A 19,265-nucleotide genomic window follows, 5' to 3' on the forward strand; every position below is an offset into this window, starting at 1 on the left:
TCTGTGGACTGTACTGGAACGGTTCCAAACCTATTGATGGAACTTTAGTCGACCGTCTGTTCAATTACACTGCATCAAATTAACCTGTGCTGGAACAACAAAGACAGAATGACTCTGTGTAGGTAGTCTATCTAAGCCTGTGGTTAGTGCATGTGATGTTAGAGGGCCCACAAATTGTCAGAATGTGGGACATGCAATCTCCATAGACAAACATTGTCAGTAGAATGACCTTACTGAAGAGCTCAGTGACTTTCAATGTGGCACCGTCATAGGATGCCACATTTCCAACAAGTCAGTTCGTCAAATTTCTGCCCTGCTAGAGCTGCCTTGGTCAACTGTTAGAGCTGCCCCGGTCAACTGTATGTGCTGTTATTGTGAAGCGTAAACAACGGCTCAGCCACCAAGTGGTAGGCCACACAAGCTGACAGAATGGGAACGCCGAGTGCTGAAGTATGCGTAGAGCATAAAAATCGTCTGTCCTCGGTTGCAACACTCGCTACCAAGTTCCAAACTACCTCCGGAAGCAACGTCAGCACAATAACTGTTCGTCGGGAGCTTCATGAAATGGGTTTCCATGGCAACGTAACCACACACAAGCCTAAGATCACCATGACAATGCCAAGCGTCGGCTGGTGTGTAAATCTTGCCTCCATTGGACTCTGGAGCAGTGGAAATACGTTCTCTGGAGTGCTGAATCACGCTTCTCCACTGGCAGTCCGACGGACGAATCTAAGCTTGATGGATGCCAGGAGAACTCTACCTGCCCCAGTGCATAGTGCCGACTGTAAAGTTGGTGGTGGGGCTCTGTTCTGGGGCCCCTTAATTCATGTAAAGAAAAATCTTAACACTACAGAATACAATGACATTCTAAAAAAAAATCTGTTTCCAACATTGTGGCAACAGTTTGGGGAAGGCCCTTTCCTGTTTCAGCATGACAATGCTCAAAGCGAGGTCCATACAGGAATGGTTTGTCGAGATCTGTGTGGAAGAACTTGACTGGCCTGCACAGAGCCCTGACCTCAATCCCTTCGAACACCTTTGGGATGAATTGGAACACCAACTGAGAGCCAGGCCTAATCGCCCAACATCAGTGCCCGATCTCACGAATGCTCTTGTGGCTGAATGGAAGCATGTCCCCGCAGCAATGTTCCAACATCTAGTAGAAAGCCTTCCCAGAAGAGTGGAGGCTGTTATAGCAGCAAAAGGGGGACCAACTTCCTATTAATGCCCATGATTTTGGAATGAGATGTTCGACGAGCTGGTGTCCATATACTTTTGGTCATATAGTGTATATACAGTACCAGTCAAAAGTTTGGACACACCTACTCATTCAAGTTAAAAAAATATATATATTCTACATTGCAGAATAATAGTGAAGACATCAAAACTATGAAATAATGCATATGGAATCATGTAGTAACCAAAAAAGTGTTAAACAAATCAAAATATATTTTAGATTTTAGATTCTTCAAAGTAGCCACCCTTTCTTTGCCTTGATGACAGCTTTGCACACTCTTGGCATTCTCTAAACCAGCTTCACCTGGAATGCTTTTCCAACAGACTTGAAGGAGTTCCCACATATGCTAGCACTTGTTGGTTGCTTTTCCTTCACTCTGTGGTCCAACTTATCCCAAACCATCTCAATTGGTCTGGTGATTGTGGAGCCCAGGTAATCTGACAGAGCACTCCATCACTCTCCTTCTTCGTCAAATAGCCCTTACGCAGCCTGGAGGTGTATTGGGTCATTGTACTGTTGAAAAACAAATGATAGTCCCACTAAGCACATTTCTGCAGAATGCTGTGGAAGCCATACTGGTTAAGTGTGCCTTGAAATCTAAATAAATCACAGACAGTGTCACCAGAAAAGCACCATCACACCTCCTCCTCCATGCTTCACGGTGGGAACCACACATGCAGAGATCATCTGTTCACCTACTCTGCATTTCACAAAGACACGGCGGTTGGAACGAAAAATCTCAAATTTGGACTCATCAGACCAAAGGACAGATTTACACCGGTCTAATGTCCATTGCTTCTGTTTTCTTATTGGTGTCCTTTAGTAGTGGTTTCTTTGCAGCAATTCGACCATGAAGGCCTGATTCACTCAGTCTCCTCTGAACAGTGTCATGGAATATTCTAATCAAGTGAGAGAGACTTTGTCATTTCTTCAAACAATCATATTTATTCAATATCAATTCATTATTGCAATACTGAGACTAGTCAACCCCACAGTCTTGACTGTTGGGCCGAGTAGCCTAACCTTTACCCAAATGCAAAGTTCTTTATATAACTGACACTAAGAATGCTTAGTCATGGTTGGTTCCACCCCTCCCATGCAGATTTGGGCATCATAAGCCACTCTGGGTTCATCCTGTTGTTATCTGCACTGGGGGTGTTGTCTTGACCCCACCCTGGCTTAGTTTCCCATATGCAAGGATGATTTTGAGACAATGAGGGATTGTTATAAACTCTTCCAGGCTCTCTCTATCTTGGTTACACCCACCACATCTTGTCTATGTAATGTATTCTTTAACTCATTTGTCAGCTCAAACAATCTCTGGTGACCATACGCCCAGATTAACTGCAGGGAACTAGAGTGGAGACCATAAAAAAACAAACACTAGTAGGACATAAAAATCTTACTATTAGTTTAATATTAATTGTTAACCAAGAGGTAAAATATATAGTGAAAACAATAGTGGTCCTAAAACGGAACCTTGAGGAACACCGAAATGTACAGTTGATTTGTCAGAGGACAAACCATTCACAGAGGCAAACTGATATCTTTCCGACAGATAAGATCTAAACCAGGCCAGAACTTGTCCGTGTAGACCAATTTGGGTTTCCAATCTCTCCAAAAGAATGTGGTGATCGATGGTATCAAAGGCAGCACTAAGGTCTGGGAGCACGAGAACAGATGCAGAGCCTCGGTCATCAAGGCAAAGGGTGGCTTGGCATAGAAAATATGTTTTGATTTGTTACTACATGATTAGTTACTACACAATTTTTTGGTTACTACATGATTCCATTTGTGTTATTTCATAGTTTTGATGTCTTCACTATTATTCTACAATGTAGAAAAAAAGAAAGAAAGACCCTTGAATGAGTATGTGTCCAAACTTTTGACTGCTATTGTGTATATATACTGTATATGCATATATATATATGTGTGTGTGTGTGTGTGTGCATGTGTGTGCACACCACAGGAGGTTGGTGGCACCTTAATTGAGAGAACGGGCTCATGGTAATGACTGGAGCGGAATAGCTGGAATGGTATCAAATACATCAAACACATGTGTTTGATACCATTCCTTTTGCTCTGTTCCAGCCATTATTTTGAACCGTTCTCCCCTCAGCAGCCTCCACTGACACACATACAGACCACACACCACACACACACACACACACACACACACACACACACACACACACACACACACACACACACACACACACACACACACACACACACACACACACACACACACACACACACACACACACACACACACACACATACATGCCACACACACACACACACACATGACACACATACACACCACACACCACTACCTATCTGGCCAGCTATCCTCCAGCTGCTGTTGCCATGGATATCCCAGCCGATTGATTGATGGCTGCAGGTGCTGGGAGAGAATGCCCTGAGGCCTGAGAATCTGCTGGGCTTTGCTGTATGATGATTGTGTTTGTGCGTGTGTGTGTGTGTGAAGTGTGTATGTGTGTGTGTGTGTGTGTTTACCTGTCTGGGTGCATCTATAAAATCAATCTTGTAGGCATTAAACTGACTTGAAACAGAGGGACCATCTCATTGGACTAGCCCATCATACCTGAAGACAGCTGTGCAGTAGCAGAACAGGCATGACTGGATAATGTGCTTCTCTCTCAGATCAGCGGCAGGGTTCCTGTATGTCAGTGCTACACTCCATGAAGCTTATCAACAGTGAGTAATAGGCAGGGACAAGAATGAGGCAAACGAGAGAACAGCCTTGAAGGACACTTAGTAAGACTAGCAATTTATATCGATATACATAGTTTGCCCCTCAGACAAGAATACTGTAAACTGCCCTCTGTTAACGACAGTAAGAGTCGTCCATGTCATCTCCATCCTCGTTTCCCTTTTAAGAACTCTCCCTCTTTTTCCCCTCTTTTCTTTTGTTTTTGCTGTCATTTCCATACTTTTCGTGTTTTTTTTTCATTCACAGAGGTTACCTCAATAAATCAAATGTATTTATAAAGCCCCTTTTACACTTCAGCAGATGTCACAAAGTGCTTGAACAGAAACCCAGCCTAAAACCCTAAACAGCATGCAATGCAGATGTAGAAGCACAGCGGCTAGGAAAAACTAAAATACATATCTCTTTCTTTGTCAGTCTGTTCTTTCCTTCTCTCTCTCTCTCCCTCACTCTTCTTCTCTCTCTCTCTCTCTCTCTCTCACTCTTCTTCTCTCTCTTTGTCCCCCCCTCTCTCCATACCAAACAGTGTTTGTGATTACGTCTGGTTTGGGTTGAAGGGGCATCATGCTTTTAGAACACAGACATGGGGATTCTCTCTAGGGGGGTTCCGCTTGTGAAAACATTCCAATCTAAATGGAGATGGGAGATATCTTCTGGGGATTCCACCCACCATCCCTCCCAACCATGCGGCTTAAACACATTATTCCAACACCGGGCAAAATAAACCTTTGTTTTTTCACACAGCGTTTTCCCCTTTAGGCCCACATTTGTTTTAAATATCTACAAAACGGATGTGTTTGAGAAAGGAGGTAGAATTGAAAGGCAACACAAAAGGATGTGCAAAAATCTGAAGAAAAATCCCAAAACAAATTGGAGTTTAGTTGACCGAGGGATCTTAAGACTGTTCTGGTCGATATGCTGCGTGTTTGTTTATCTTAGTGTTACAGATGAGCAGACTTAAGTCACAGCCATACCGGATAACTACCATGGTATTTGTAGATGTCTTGTGTTGAGACTGATGGCAAACACCCATGTTAAGGTATCACTTTATACAATGTCAAATGAAAATATTTTAGGTACAGTAGTACTATTTTCTCCAAAACATGAGCATGTAGAGTGAGTAAGGGGGGCCTTCAGAGAAATAATTTCAGAATCAAAAAACACCCTTAAAATATAATCGTTTTTGTTAGAAGGTATGTCTACCAGATGGTGTTGATTTAAGGGGGAAGTCAGAAAGATGAGTGGGGTGGAGGGGAGGGGAGGGGGGAGGAGTTGTTAGGTAGTCTTTACCGGTATTCATGTTTCCATGGTTACCCTGAGGCTGTATCTCACGGCAACTGGACTGAGTGAATTACTGATACCTATCTGCAGAGCGATGAACCCTGACGCTTTGCGCGACAACACCGTCCACGAACCTTTTACATCCGATCAAAAAGAGAGGAACGGACAGTGGGGGATAGAGATAGGCGACTGTAGCGGCAGAGAGAGCATGAGAGCAGAGAGAGCAATTAAATAATAATAAAAGGTGCGGAAATTAAAACGCATGAAAGCAGGGGGATAGAAAAAGAGAGATGGTGATATAAAAAGAGAGGAAGGGACAGTGGGGGATAGAGATAGGTGACTGTAGCGGCAGAGAGAGGAGAGAAAGCAGGGGGATAGAAACAGAGAGATGGTGATACAAAAAAAGGGAGTGGGCGAGAGAAAGAGAGAGAGAGAGAGTGACTGGAGAGCAGGTGTGAGTGCAGATATGAGTGTGATGAAATTAACATACTGAAATTTGAATTAATTATCTGTCTAGCCAGCCAATTGTCAAATGTGTGCGCGTGCATGTGTGTGTATGTATGTATGTATGTATGCATGTATGTATGCGTGTGTCTGTGTGTGTGTATGTGTGTGTGTGTGTGTGTGTGTGTGTGTGTGTGTGTGTGTGTGTGTGCGTGTGCGTGCGTGTGCGTGCCGCGCATGTCTGCAAATGTCTGTGTGACTCTACACAGTGGTGTTGTCACCTCTGCTGGATTGGGACTGGAGTTTTTCTTGGTTTCTGGAACGTTCCCTGAGTGGTGTTATGCTGCTAATGAATCTCAGTCTGGTTAACTAACTGATGCCTCCCTGGAATCTCAGGTCCTCTCATTCGTCTTCTGCTCTCTCAATAGACCAGACTGACAGAACATGTCCTTGTCACACTAACCCCTCCTCCTGTACTGACAGAACATGTCCTTGTCACACTAACCCCTCCTCCTGTACTGACAGAACATGTCCTTGTCACACTAACCCCTCCTCCTGTACTGACAGAACATGTCCTTGTCACACTAACCCCTCCTCCTGTGCTGACAGAACATGTCCTTGTCACACTAACCCCTCCTCCTGTACTGAGAACATGTCCTTGTCACACTAACCCCTCCTCCTGTGCTGACAGAACATGTCCTTGTCACACTAACCCCTCCTCCTGTGCTGACAGAACATGTCCTTGTCACACTAACCCTTCCTCCTGTACTGACAGAACATGTCCTTGTCACACTAACCCCTCCTCCTGTGCTGACAGAACATGTCCTTGTCACACTAACCCCTCCTCCTGTGCTGACAGAATGCTGAAGACTTTCCATAGAAATAGAATTACTAGAAGGGAAAATACCATTCAAGATAAATGTTCTGTGGTGGGTGGACCGGCAGCCATATTAGATGTACCCATAGGAGTGAAATCTAATTCTGTGAGACTTCCTCTCCTTCTTTCTCTTTTTCCCTTCTTCCTTCAACTCATGACCCTGTCATTCTTCCTGTATCTCCTTTCTGTAGGTATGAGCGAGGCATCCTCCATAGTGAACATGCGTAGAGTCACCCACCCTACCATACGAGAGCCCCTGGCTGGCATCGCCCACCTCCCCTGTGTCTTCACCCTCCAGCCCAGTGAGCTCAGCCCTTCCAGCCAGCCTCCCCACATCCAGTGGACCCGAACCTGGATACCGCAGGGTGGAGAGGGGGGTCCACTGGAGCAGATGGTTCTCTCAGCGAAGGGTAAATAATGTAACTTGAATTAAACCCTTTTGCTCTTTGGGGAGCGTAGGTCATTCACTAACTTCCTCCATGGGGTTCGGTGTTGAGCGGTTTTATTCACGTCCTTTAACCTTTTACTCCAGTGGGCTAAATCAGGTTCACACAGAGCGTTTTTTGGTAGTCTTAAACAAATCTACTTTGAAACAAGAGTATACACCTCACACACATGGTTATGGGCTTAAAAATGAAAGAAGAGACCTGTACCATGTCAGATATAGTTGAAATGAATTACGTTTTGAGTTTTCATCCTAATATTACACTTTATATACATCACAGAAGACTGACATTTTTCGGCATAAAAAAATAAAAAAGTTGATTAATTATGAAATTATTACAAACATGAATAACATTCCACCCATGAGGCCACTAGGTCATTTGACTGTGGGAAAAGGCTTTAGTATGGATGGTCCTGCTTCTTTTATATTAAAGCTAGTGATTCAATTATATTAGTTTCAATCAACGTGGACTTAAACATGCCATATTTGGCTGTTTGTAATATCATTGTTTTGACAGTTGAAAAGGTCTATACACTTTCATAGAAATTGTTTTATTTTTCATTATTTTCCAAAGGTGATATGGTGAAGGTGAATAAGGCTTTCGCTGGCCAGGTCAGGTTGCTTGGATACGCTGCTAACAACCTAAATGCTACCATGGAGATCTCAGGCCTCCGTAGCAACGACACAGGAACCTACCAGTGCCAGATTTTGGTTGTAGATGACTACGAGCGAGACATAGTGCCCCTTGTGGTCACAGGTGAGTGGTTTATAGCTGGTGTGATTCATAAGCTGAGATACCTTCTTTCCCCAATACAATACAACACATCTGGATTGTTCCCAATAGGTATGCAACAAGTATTATAAGTATTGTTTGGGAATTCTTTGGTTTATTCTGTAAATTACTGCAACCTTGGAGTAGACTTTATCAATACTTCTGAAAATATTTATATTGTGAAGATGTCTGTAAGCTAAATTAATCCATACTGTGGATTAAAAACCTATTTGTTCCTTTAAATGATCGTTAATGACATCTAAGACACCTCAGTGGGAAATTGTGACCTTTTACTTGATAACCTTTTACTATATCAGGGCAGATTCTTGGTAGTATTAAACAAATCTACTTTGAAATAAAAGTATACACCTCACACACATGATTATGGGCAAAAAAATAACACACCTGTACCATGTCAGATATAGAGTTGAAATGTATTCAATTTGGAGTTTGTATCCCAATATTACACTCTGCTTCTGTTTGTATTTTCATTATGAGTTCATATTAACAGGCTAATAGTCCGTAACACTGTAATTAAGTGCATGGATTGAATACCAATGACAACTGGCCTGTGGCTGTGACTGCTCTTCCATGAAATGCAGCTAAAAACACACAGATGGTTTCCGATTGATCTGTTCTGAATAAACCTATTGGGTTTTCAAACAGTGTATTTTTATAATCATCTAAAAGTAGGGCTATATCATGAACATCAGATGTGGTATATGTTTATTCACTACCGTTCAAAAGTTTGGAGTCACTTAGAAATAATGGACAAAACACATTTTTCCATTAAAATAACATCAAATTGATAAGAAATACAGTGTTGACATTGTTAATGTTTTAAATGACTATTGTAGCTTGAAACGGCAGATTTTTTAAATGGAATATCTACATAGGCGTACAGAGGCCCATTATCAGCAACCATCACTCCTGTGTTCCAATGGTACGTTGTGTTAGCTAATCCAAGTTTATCATTTTAAAATGCTGATTGATCATTAGAAAACCATTTTGCAATTATGTTAGCACAGCTGAAAACTGTTGTGCTGATTAAAGAAGCAATAAAACTGTCCTTCTATAGACTAGTTGAGTATCTGGAGAATCAGCATTTGTAGGTTTGATAACAGGCTCAAAATGGACAGAAACAAAGAACTTTCTTCTGAAACTCATCAGTCTATTCTTGTTCTGAGAAATGAAGGCTATTCCAAGCGAGAAACTGCCAAGAAACTGAAGATCTCGTACAACGCTGTGTACTACTCCCTTCACAGAACAGCGCAAACTGGCTCTAACCAGAACAGAAAGAGAAGCGGGAGGCCCCGGTGCACAACTGGGCAAGAGGGCAAGTACATTAGAGTATCTAGTTTGAGAAACAGACACCTCACAAGTCCTCAAATGGCAGCTTCATTAAATAGTACCCGCAAAACACCAGTCTCAACGTCATCAGTGAAGAGGTGACTCCGGGATGCTGGCCTTCTAGGCAGAGTTCCTCTGTCCAGTGTCTGTGTTCTTTTGCCCATCTTAATCTTTTCTTTCTATTGGCCAGTCTGAGATCAACTCAGTGCCTCTTTGCTTGACATCATGGGAAAATGAAAAGAAATCAGCCAAGATGTCAGAAAGAAAATTGTACACCTCCACAAGTCTGGTTCATCCTTGGGAGCAATTTCCAACCACCTGAAGGTACCATGTTCATCTGTACAAACAATAGTACGCAAGTATAAACACCATGGAACCACGCAGCCATCATACCGCTCAGGAAGGAGACGTGTTCTGTCTCCTAGAGGTGAACGTACTTTGGTGCGAAAAGTGCAAATCAAATCCAGAACAACACCAAAAGACCTTGTGAAGATGCTGGAGGAAACAGGTACAAAAGTATCTATATCCACAGTAAAACGAGTGCTATATCGACATAACCTGAAAGGCCGCTCAGCAAGGAAGAAGCCACTGCTCCAAAACCGCCATAAAAAAACTGACTACGGTTTGCAACTGCACATGGGGACAAAGATTGTACTTTTTGGAGAAATGTCCTCTTGTCTGATGAAACAAAAATAGAACAGTTTGGCCATAATGACCATCGTTATGTTTGGAGAAACAAAGGGGAGGCTTGCGAGCCAAGGAGCACTATCCCAACCGGGATGCACGGGGGTTGCAGCATCATATTGTGGGGGTGCTTTGCTGCAGGAGGGACTGGTGCACTTCACAAAATAGATGGCATCATGAGAAAGTAAAATGATCTCAAGACATCAGTCAGGAAGTTAAAGCTTGGTCGCAAATGGGTCTTCCAAATGGACAATGATGCCAAGCATACTTCCAAAGTTGTGGCAAAATGGCTTAAGGACAATAAAGTCAAGGTATTGCAGTGGCCATCACAAAGCCCTGACCTCAATCTTATATAATATTTGTGGGCAGAACTGAAAAAGCGTGTGTGAGCAACGAGGCCTACAAACCTGACTCAGTTACACCAGCTCTGTCAGGAGGAGTGGGCCAACATTCACCCAACTTATTGTGGGAAGCTTGTGGAAGGCTAACCAAAACATTTGACCCAAGTTAAACAATTGAAAGGCTATGCTACCAAATACTAATTGAGTGTATGTAAACTTCTAACCCACTGGGATTGTGATGAAAAAAAAAGCTGAAATAAATCATTCTCTCTACTATTATTCTGACATTTCCCATTCTTAAAATAAAGTGGTGATCCTAACTGACCTAAGACAGGGAATGTTTACTAGGATTAAATGTCAGGAATTGTGAAAAACTGAGTTTAAATGTATTTGGCTAAAGTGTATGCAAACTTCTGACTTCAACTGTATATACTGCATCTGATGTGCACGATATAGCCCTACTTTTTTATATTTACAATAGTATGTACTATTTCATCATTGTCCTTACTGGTGTCCTGTTAAATGTTACTACTCATTGATTATTATTATTTTTCCTAGTGTTATTATTATTATTATTATACATCTGCGTCATCATTGATTTGATATGTGTCTATGTGTTTCCTTTGGCAATGTATGTGGTAACCCTTTCCATTATCTGATAAAGCCATTTGAATTTGTAAATGCAGAGGAATGAACATAAGCGAAAACACATCTCCTGCTTAGAAAATACTCCACATACTGTAATATTGTGGCTACATTCCAATGTTGATATTAGCATCTCATTTAGTGTCTTACACTGCCACATGGAGAGTAACATTTCATTGGGTGACCTTCATGAGTTAATTAACATCCTAATGATTTAATTGCTTGTACAAGCTCCCATCTGTTTGGCTGAGACAAGGACACACTTGGCATCGCAACACAAAGCTGTGTGTGGCTGTTTCATGCAGTAACGCTGCTAAAACAGCCCCTAGTGAATAGAGTACTTGTTTATTTTTTGTGAATAGAGTTACTGTATGTGTGTGTCCGGGTGGTGTTGATCAAGAAAGAAAATAGAAGGGGGGGGGTGAGAGATAAATAAAGTAAGAAGGAGAGGGAGCGAGAAAGAGATAGAGATAGAGAGAGCAAGAGAGCGATAGAGAGAGTGAGAAATAGCTAAAACAATACATAAATACACTACGGAAAAAGAATTAACAGCATGTTAGAAATCAGCTTAATGTAATTGAAGAATCCATAGAATCTAACTACTTCTGGGAAAATAGGACAACTCCAAACCAACAACAACAAGAAGAGTTATCTATCCAAAATGGAAATGCATGAATAAAGCACTTCTCCCATCTTTTTGGCTCTATAACAAAGAACATACTGCAAAAACATATACAGTACATGATCAAATATGAATCTTAGAATCAACTATGAAAGACTAACAGAACCCATCGGATTCTCCAATTACATTGAATGAACTACAGGACAAAATACAAACCCTCCAACCCAAAAAGACCTGTGGGATTGATAGTATCCTAAATTAAATGATAAAATATACAGATCTCAAATTCCAATTAGCTATACTTAAACTCTTTAACATCATCCTCAGCTCTGGAAAGTTACCCAATATTTGGAACCAAGGACTGATCACTCCAATCAACAAAACTAGAGAGAAATTTGACCCCAATAACTACCGTAGGATATGTGTCAACAGCAACCTTCGAAAAATCCTCACATTTCCTAATTGAAAACAATGTACTGAGAAAATGTCTAATTAGCTTTTTACCAAATGACCGTACGACAGACCACGCATTCACCCTGCACACCCTAATTGACAAACAAACAAACCAAAACAAAGGCAAAGTCTTCTCATGCTTTGTTGATTTCAAAAAAGCTTTCAACTAAATTTGGCATGGGCCTGCTATAAAAATTCATGGAAAGTGGTGTTTGGGGAAAAACACATTTCTTTCCACAGGTCCGTGGGGTGAGACAGGGATGCAGCTTAAGCCCCACCCTCTTCAACATATATATCAACAAATTGGCTAGGACACTAGAACAGTCTGCATTGTCATGGTGTATACTAGAATCTGAAGTCAAATTTCTACTGTTTGCTGCTGAGCTGGTGCTTCTGTCCCCAACTGACTTGCCTAGTTAAATAAAGGTCAAATAAAAATGTATAAATACATTTAATTTATTTATTTAATTAAACCAAGGAGGGCCTACAGCAGCACCTAGATCATCTGCACAGATACTGTCAGACCTGGGCCCTGACACATTAAATCTCAGTAAGACAAAAATAATGGTGTTCCAAAAAGGTCCAGTTGCCAGGACCACAACTACAAATTCCATCTAGACATCGTTGCCCTATAGCACACAAAAAACTATACATACCTCGGCCTACACATCAGCGCCACAGGTAACTTCCACAAAGCTGAGAACGATCTGAGAGACAAGGCAAGAAGGGCCTTCTATGCCATCATAATGAACATAAAATTCAACATACCAATTAGGATCTGGCTAAAAATGCTTGAATCAGTTATAGAACCCATTGCTCTTTATGGTTGTGAGGTCTGGGGTTTTCTCACCAACCAAGAATTCACAAAATGGGACAAACATTTAGCAAAAACATTCTTTGTGTACAACGTAAAACACCAAATAATGCATGCAGAGCAGAATTAGGCCGGTACCCGCTAATTATAAAAATCCAGAAAAGAGACGTTAAATTCTACAACCACCTAAAAGGAATCGATTCCGAAACCTTCAATAACAAAGCCATCACCTACACAGAGATGAACCTGGAGAAGAGTCCCCTAAGCAAGCTGGTCCTGGGGCTATTGAGAAAGGCTGCCGTAGGCAGACCTGGCTCTCAAGAGAAGACAGGCTATGTGCACACTGCCCACAAAATGAGGTGGAAACTGAGCTGCACTTCCTAACCTGCCAAATGTATGACCATATTAGAGACACATATTCCCTCAGATTACACAGATCCACAAAGAATTTGAAAACAAACCCGATTTTGATAAACTCCCATATCTACTGCATGAAATACCACATTGTGCCATCACAGCAGCAAGATTTGTGACCTGTTGCACAATAAAAGGTCAACCAGTGAAGAACAAATACCATTATAAATACAACCCATATTTATGCTTGTTTATTTTCTCTTTTGTGCTTTAACCATTTGTACATCGTTACAACACTGTATGTAGATATAATATGACATTTGTAATGTCTTTATTCTTTTGGAACTTCTGAGAGTGTAATGTTTACTGTTCATTTGTATAGTTAATTTCACTTTCGTATATTATCTACTTCACTTGCTTTGGCAATGTTAACGTATGTTTCCCATGCCAATAAAGCCCCTTGAATTGAATTGAATTGAGAGGCAGAGAGAGAGAGAGGCAGAGAGAGAGAGAGGCAGAGAGAGAAGCAGAGAGATAGAGGGAGAGATAGAAAGGGAGAGAGAGAGAGAATGTGTCTGTCCGTCACCTCACTTCTGTGTCTCTCTCCTCAGGTGTGGTATTCCATTACTGGTCTCCTAGCGACCGTTACGCCCTCTCATTTGATGACGCTAAGTGGGCCTGTCAGGAGAACTCCGCCCTCATCGCCACGCCCAACCAGCTGTGGGCGGCGTTCCATGACGGTTACTCCAACTGTGCTGCCGGATGGCTCTCTGACCAGACTGTCCGGTGAGGACACACACACACACACACACACACACACACACACACACACACACACACACACACACACACACACACACACACACACACACACACACACACACCACACACCACACACCACACACACAGCTGCCCCAGTCCCACCCAAACACCCACTTTTTGAAAAACTCAGACTACATTCTGTTTGGAGGACAACCATTGTTTGATAGTTTTAACATTGGAGTGCAGGCTAGTTTCCGTTGGCTCTGATCCTAATAATGCTATCTCCACAGCTATCCTATCCAGTCACCAGAGCTTGGTTGCTATGGACACCAGGAATACTCATCTGGTGTGAGGAATTATGGGAAAAGAGACGCTAATGAGCTGTTCGATGTCTACTGTTTCAGCAGGGAATTGGAGGGTAAGACACACACACACACACACACACACACACACACACACAGATACACACACACACACACACACACACACACACACACACACACACACACACACACACACACACACACACACACACACACACACACACACACACACACACACACACACACACACATATACACACAAACATCTCACTTCCACTCCTGATCGCAGGGCTGGACTACCAAATCTATGCCTCTGCGCACCTACCTCCAGTGGTCTCCCCTCCATCCGGATTATTATACCTTGCGGGGCGGGGACGGGGACGGGGACGGGGCGGGGATGGGGCGGGGGCGGGGCGGGGACGGGGCGGGGACGGGGCGGGGATGGGGCGGGGACAGGGGGTTTGCCATGAGATTGAGAAAAATAATTGCTGATTTACAGTTTTTTACAATCACTTTGGCACTAATTTCAGAACCTTGTGGTCATTTTTCTAGACACAAAACTCAGAATGGGCATCACTTGTAACACAGGCTGTCCAATGTTCAAAACATTGCATTGTGTATTCATATTTTTAAAAAAACCTTGCACTTGCAGAATAATTGGTTCAAATAACTAAGTTATCATGAAATACCATAGGAACATTAATTTAGATCACCCACACACAAGATACCGATTGTTTCACTGTGTAGTTGTTCGTACAATCATTAAATATTGGAGTACAATATATGTGATACATGTTTAATTATGGTACTACACGTAAATACATCGCTGTAAAAGGACCAGTAGAGAATACTACAGACACAGTGGAACATTGAACAAAATCTGACATTTTTTTAAGAAATACTCTAAAATCACAACATTAGATTTCTTTGATTCAAAGAAATGTTGTGGAGGCAAAAGGGGGTCCTACCCAGTACTAGATAGGTGTACCTAATAAAGTGGCTGGTGAGTGTACAGTAATGTCAAATCTGAAAACATGGTCTGGAAAAGTGGTACATGGGACCATAGAAACAGTGTCTGATAAAGAATGATGATGAAATATTACATCCATAGATAATGTTGTCCAATTGGTTGATGTTCCACGGTAATTGGTGTCAATGGATCTCGTTATCCTGAAACTTTCATGATCTAAACATGGAATATTGTTTGTCAGTTTCCATAAAACTATGCATTAAGTTAAATCAACAGTTACTATCATTTTGAGCAGTTGTATCAATTGATAGTTAGATCATTGTAATGAAACTAATAGACAGTAATCTCAGATGTGTGAATTGCATTTTGAAATTTTGAACAGGTGATTTTAGTTCAATGAACAAATGATCTTAGCTCTATGTGTATTGTATCCAAGGAATTGGAAAAAGTGTTGAGTTTTGAAAAATGTTGATTCATTTTGATCATCAGTTGTGAGTTTTTTGTCTAGAGTTTTGAAAAACGATATCAAGGTTCTGAAATTAGTGCCAAAGTGATTGTAAAAAACTGTAAAGTAGCACTCCAGTCTCATTTTCACCTAATTTAACACCTGATTCACTTAACCAACATCTCAATAGGTGGTCCAGGTTAGTCATGACATAGCACAAGTGAGGGGTGGCTTTTCCTCTTTTGTTCTCTATAGGCTGATGACATCACAACTTTCCATCAGACCAACTCCATCAGACCAACTCCATCAGACCAACACCATCAGACCAACACCATCAGACCAACACCATCAGACCAACACCATCAGGCCAACTCCATCAGACCAACACCATCAGACCAACACCATCAGACTAACACCATCAGACCAACACCATCAGACCAACACCATCACACCAACACCATCAGACAAACACCATCAGACCAACTCCATCAGACCAACTCCATCAGACCAACACCATCAGACCAACACCATCAGGCCAACACCATCAGACCAACTCCATCAGACCAACACCATCAGACCAACACCATCAGACCAACACCATCAGACCAACACCATCACACCAACACCATCAGACCAACACCATCAGACCAACACCATCAGACCAACTCCATCAGACCAACACCATCAGACCAACACCATCAGACCAACACCATCAGACCAACACCATCAGACCAACTCCATCAGACCAACTCCATCAGACCAACACCATCAGACCAACACCATCAGACCAACACCATCACACCAACACCATCAGACCAAATCCATCAGACCAAATCCATCAGACCAACACCATCAGGCCAACACCATCAGGCCAACACCATCAGGCCAACACCATCAGACCAACACCATCAGACCAACACCATCAGACCAACTCCATCAGACCAACACCATCAGGCCAACTCCATCAGACCAACACCATCAGGCCAACTCCATCAGACCAACTCCATCAGACCAACTCCATCAGACCAACACCATCAGACCAACACCATCAGGCCAACACCATCAGGCCAACACCATCAGGCCAACACCATCAGACCAACTCTTTGAATGTCTTTCTCCTTGAAGTTTGCAGTTATGTCTAAAGAACACTATTTTGTTCAAAACATGTTTTTCTATACTTTAGTGTGTGTATTTTGCTATATTTTTACTTGGGATACACACTTTTCAACAGGAACATTTCAACAATCACTGTAGGATGTCTTTACAGTGAATTTCCTGCAATTCTACACATTTTGCCATGGGGCAGACAGATATATGTGCAGTTGTATAGCTAATCTCAAGCTATTCTATACATTTTGCCATGAGGCTGAGAGAACTTCAACTGATGTGTTCATATGCTATCTGGGGGGAGGGCCCTGACCTCAAGGGGGCCTTCAACCACTGTGTTCATGGTGCTACCTTCTGGGGGGGGGGGGGGGGGACTTTCAGGGGGTCCACAACTGACATGTTCATATTTTATCAGGGCACGTGGCCTCCATGCCAGTTTGGTAATCTGTCTCTGTCTCTGTCTCTGTCTCTGTCTCTGTCTCTGTCTCTTGCTCTCGCTCTCTCTCTCTCTCTCTCTCTCTCTCTCTCTCTCTCTCTCTCTAGGTGAGGTATTTCATTCCTGGGTCCCAGGGCGTCTGTCTTTGTCCTCTGCCTCAGAACGCTGCGTCTCCCTGGGGGGACAGTTAGCCACGGTGGGACAGCTCTACCTGGCCTGGAGGACAGGACTAGACGTCTGTGCTCCAGGCTGGCTCTCTGACGGCAGTGTCCGCTACCCTATCACCCAGCCCAGGCAGGGCTGTGGAGGGGACCAGCCAGGGGTCCGGACCGTTGTACCCAACACCAATGGAACCACAACCAGCAGCGGATCAGCCAATGCTACAGATGCCATACCACTCTATGACGCCTATTGCTACAGAGGTGAGAATGAAGTCCAGATCTGGATTCCAAGTGATCAAGGTGTAGCTATGATGACCGGACCATCTCTACTGAATCGACTTGTCAAATCAAATCAAATTTGTCACATGCGCAGAATACATCATGTGTAAAACTTACAGTGAAATGCTTACTTTAAGAGCCCCTAACCAACAATGCAGTTATAAAAAATATGGATAAGAATAAGACATACAAGTAACAAGTAATTAAAGAGCAGCAGTAAAATAACAATAGTGAGACTATATACAGGTGGGTACCGGTACAGAGTCAATGTGCGGGGGGCACCAGTTAGTTGAGGTAATGTGTACATGTAAGTAGAGTTATTAAAGTGACTATGCATAGATGATAACAACAGAGAGTAGCAGCAGTGTAAAAGAAGGGGGGCAATGTAAATAGTCTGGGTAGCCATTTGATTAGGTGTTCGTCAGGTAGCCTAGTGGTTAGAGCGTTGGGCTAGTAACTGAACGGTTGATAGATTGAATCCCTGAGCTGACGAGGTAAAAATCTGTTGTTCTGCCCCTGAACCAGGCAGTTACCCCACTGTTCCTATGCTGTCATTGTAAATAAGAATTTGTTCTTAACTGGCTTCCCTAGTTACATAAAGGTACATTTTTTTACTAATTATGGCTTGGGGGTAGAAGCTGTTTAGAAGCCTCTTGGACCTAGACTTGGCGCTCCAGTACCGCTTGCCGTGTGGTAGCAGAGAGAACAGTCTATGACTAGGGTGGCTGGAGTCTTTGACAATTTTTAGTGCCTTCCTCTGACACCGCCTGGTATAGAGGTCCTGGCTGGCAGGAAGCTTGGCCCCAGTGATGTCCTGGGCCGTACGCACTACCCTCTGTAGTGTCTTGAGGTCGGAGGCCGAGCAGTTGCCATACCAGGCCTTGATGCAACCAGTCAGGGTGCTCTCGATGGTGCAGCTGTAGAACCTTTTGAGGATCTGAGGACCCATGCCAAATATTTTCAGTCTCCTGAGGGGGAATAGGCATTTTCGTGCCCTCTTCACGACTGTCTTGGTGTGCTTGGACCATGTTAGTTTGTTGGTGATGTGGACACCAAGGAACTTGAAACTCTCAACCTGCTCCAATGCAGCCCCGTCGATGAGAATGTCTTGATCACTTTGAGGGAGAGGTTGTTGACCTGGCACCACACGGCCAGGTCTCCGAGCTTCTCTCTATAGGCTGTCTCGTCGTTGTCAGTGATCGGGCCTAACACTGTTGTGTCATCGGCAAACTTAATGATGGTGTTGGAGTCATGTCTGGCCGTGCAGTCATGAGTGAACAGGGAGCACAGGAGGGGACTGAGCACGCACCCCTGAGGGCCCCCCGTGTTGAGGATCAGCGTGGCGAATGTGTTGTTACCTACCCTTACCACCTGGGGGCGGCCCGTCAGGAAGACTAGGATCCAGTTGAAGAGGAAGGTGTTTAGTCCCAGGGTCCTTAACTTAGTGATGAGCTTCGAGGGCACTATGGTGTTGAACGCTGAGCTGTAGTCAATGAATAGCATTCTCACATAGGTGTTACTTTTGTCCAGGTGGGAAAGGGCAGTGTGGAGTGCAATAGAGATTTCATAATCTGTGGATCTGTTGGGGCGGTATGCAAATTGGAGTGGGTCTAGGGTTTCTGGGATAATGGTGTTGATGTGAGCCATGACCAGCCTTTCTAAGCACTTCATGGCTGCAGATGTGAATAATACGGGTCGGTAGTCATTTAGGCAGGTTACCTTAGTGTTC

At 43.0% G+C, this 19,265-nt stretch overlaps 1 protein-coding gene across 1 annotated transcript in view; it reads left to right on the forward strand.

Moving 5' to 3' along the window:
• LOC129813683 (neurocan core protein-like) overlaps positions 1-19,265 on the forward strand; it is a 109,467-nt gene that overhangs the window by 29,601 nt on the left and 60,601 nt on the right. The window contains exons 4-8 of the mRNA XM_055866089.1: positions 6,765-6,983; positions 7,593-7,775; positions 13,665-13,839; positions 14,106-14,233; positions 17,204-17,518. Coding sequence (XP_055722064.1) covers positions 6,765-6,983; positions 7,593-7,775; positions 13,665-13,839; positions 14,106-14,233; positions 17,204-17,518 — 1,020 coding nt within the window. The remainder of the gene's footprint in view (positions 1-6,764; positions 6,984-7,592; positions 7,776-13,664; positions 13,840-14,105; positions 14,234-17,203; positions 17,519-19,265) is intronic.

Source organism: Salvelinus fontinalis, chromosome 17, assembly GCF_029448725.1.
Source record: "Salvelinus fontinalis isolate EN_2023a chromosome 17, ASM2944872v1, whole genome shotgun sequence".
NCBI lineage: Eukaryota > Metazoa > Chordata > Actinopteri > Salmoniformes > Salmonidae > Salvelinus > Salvelinus fontinalis.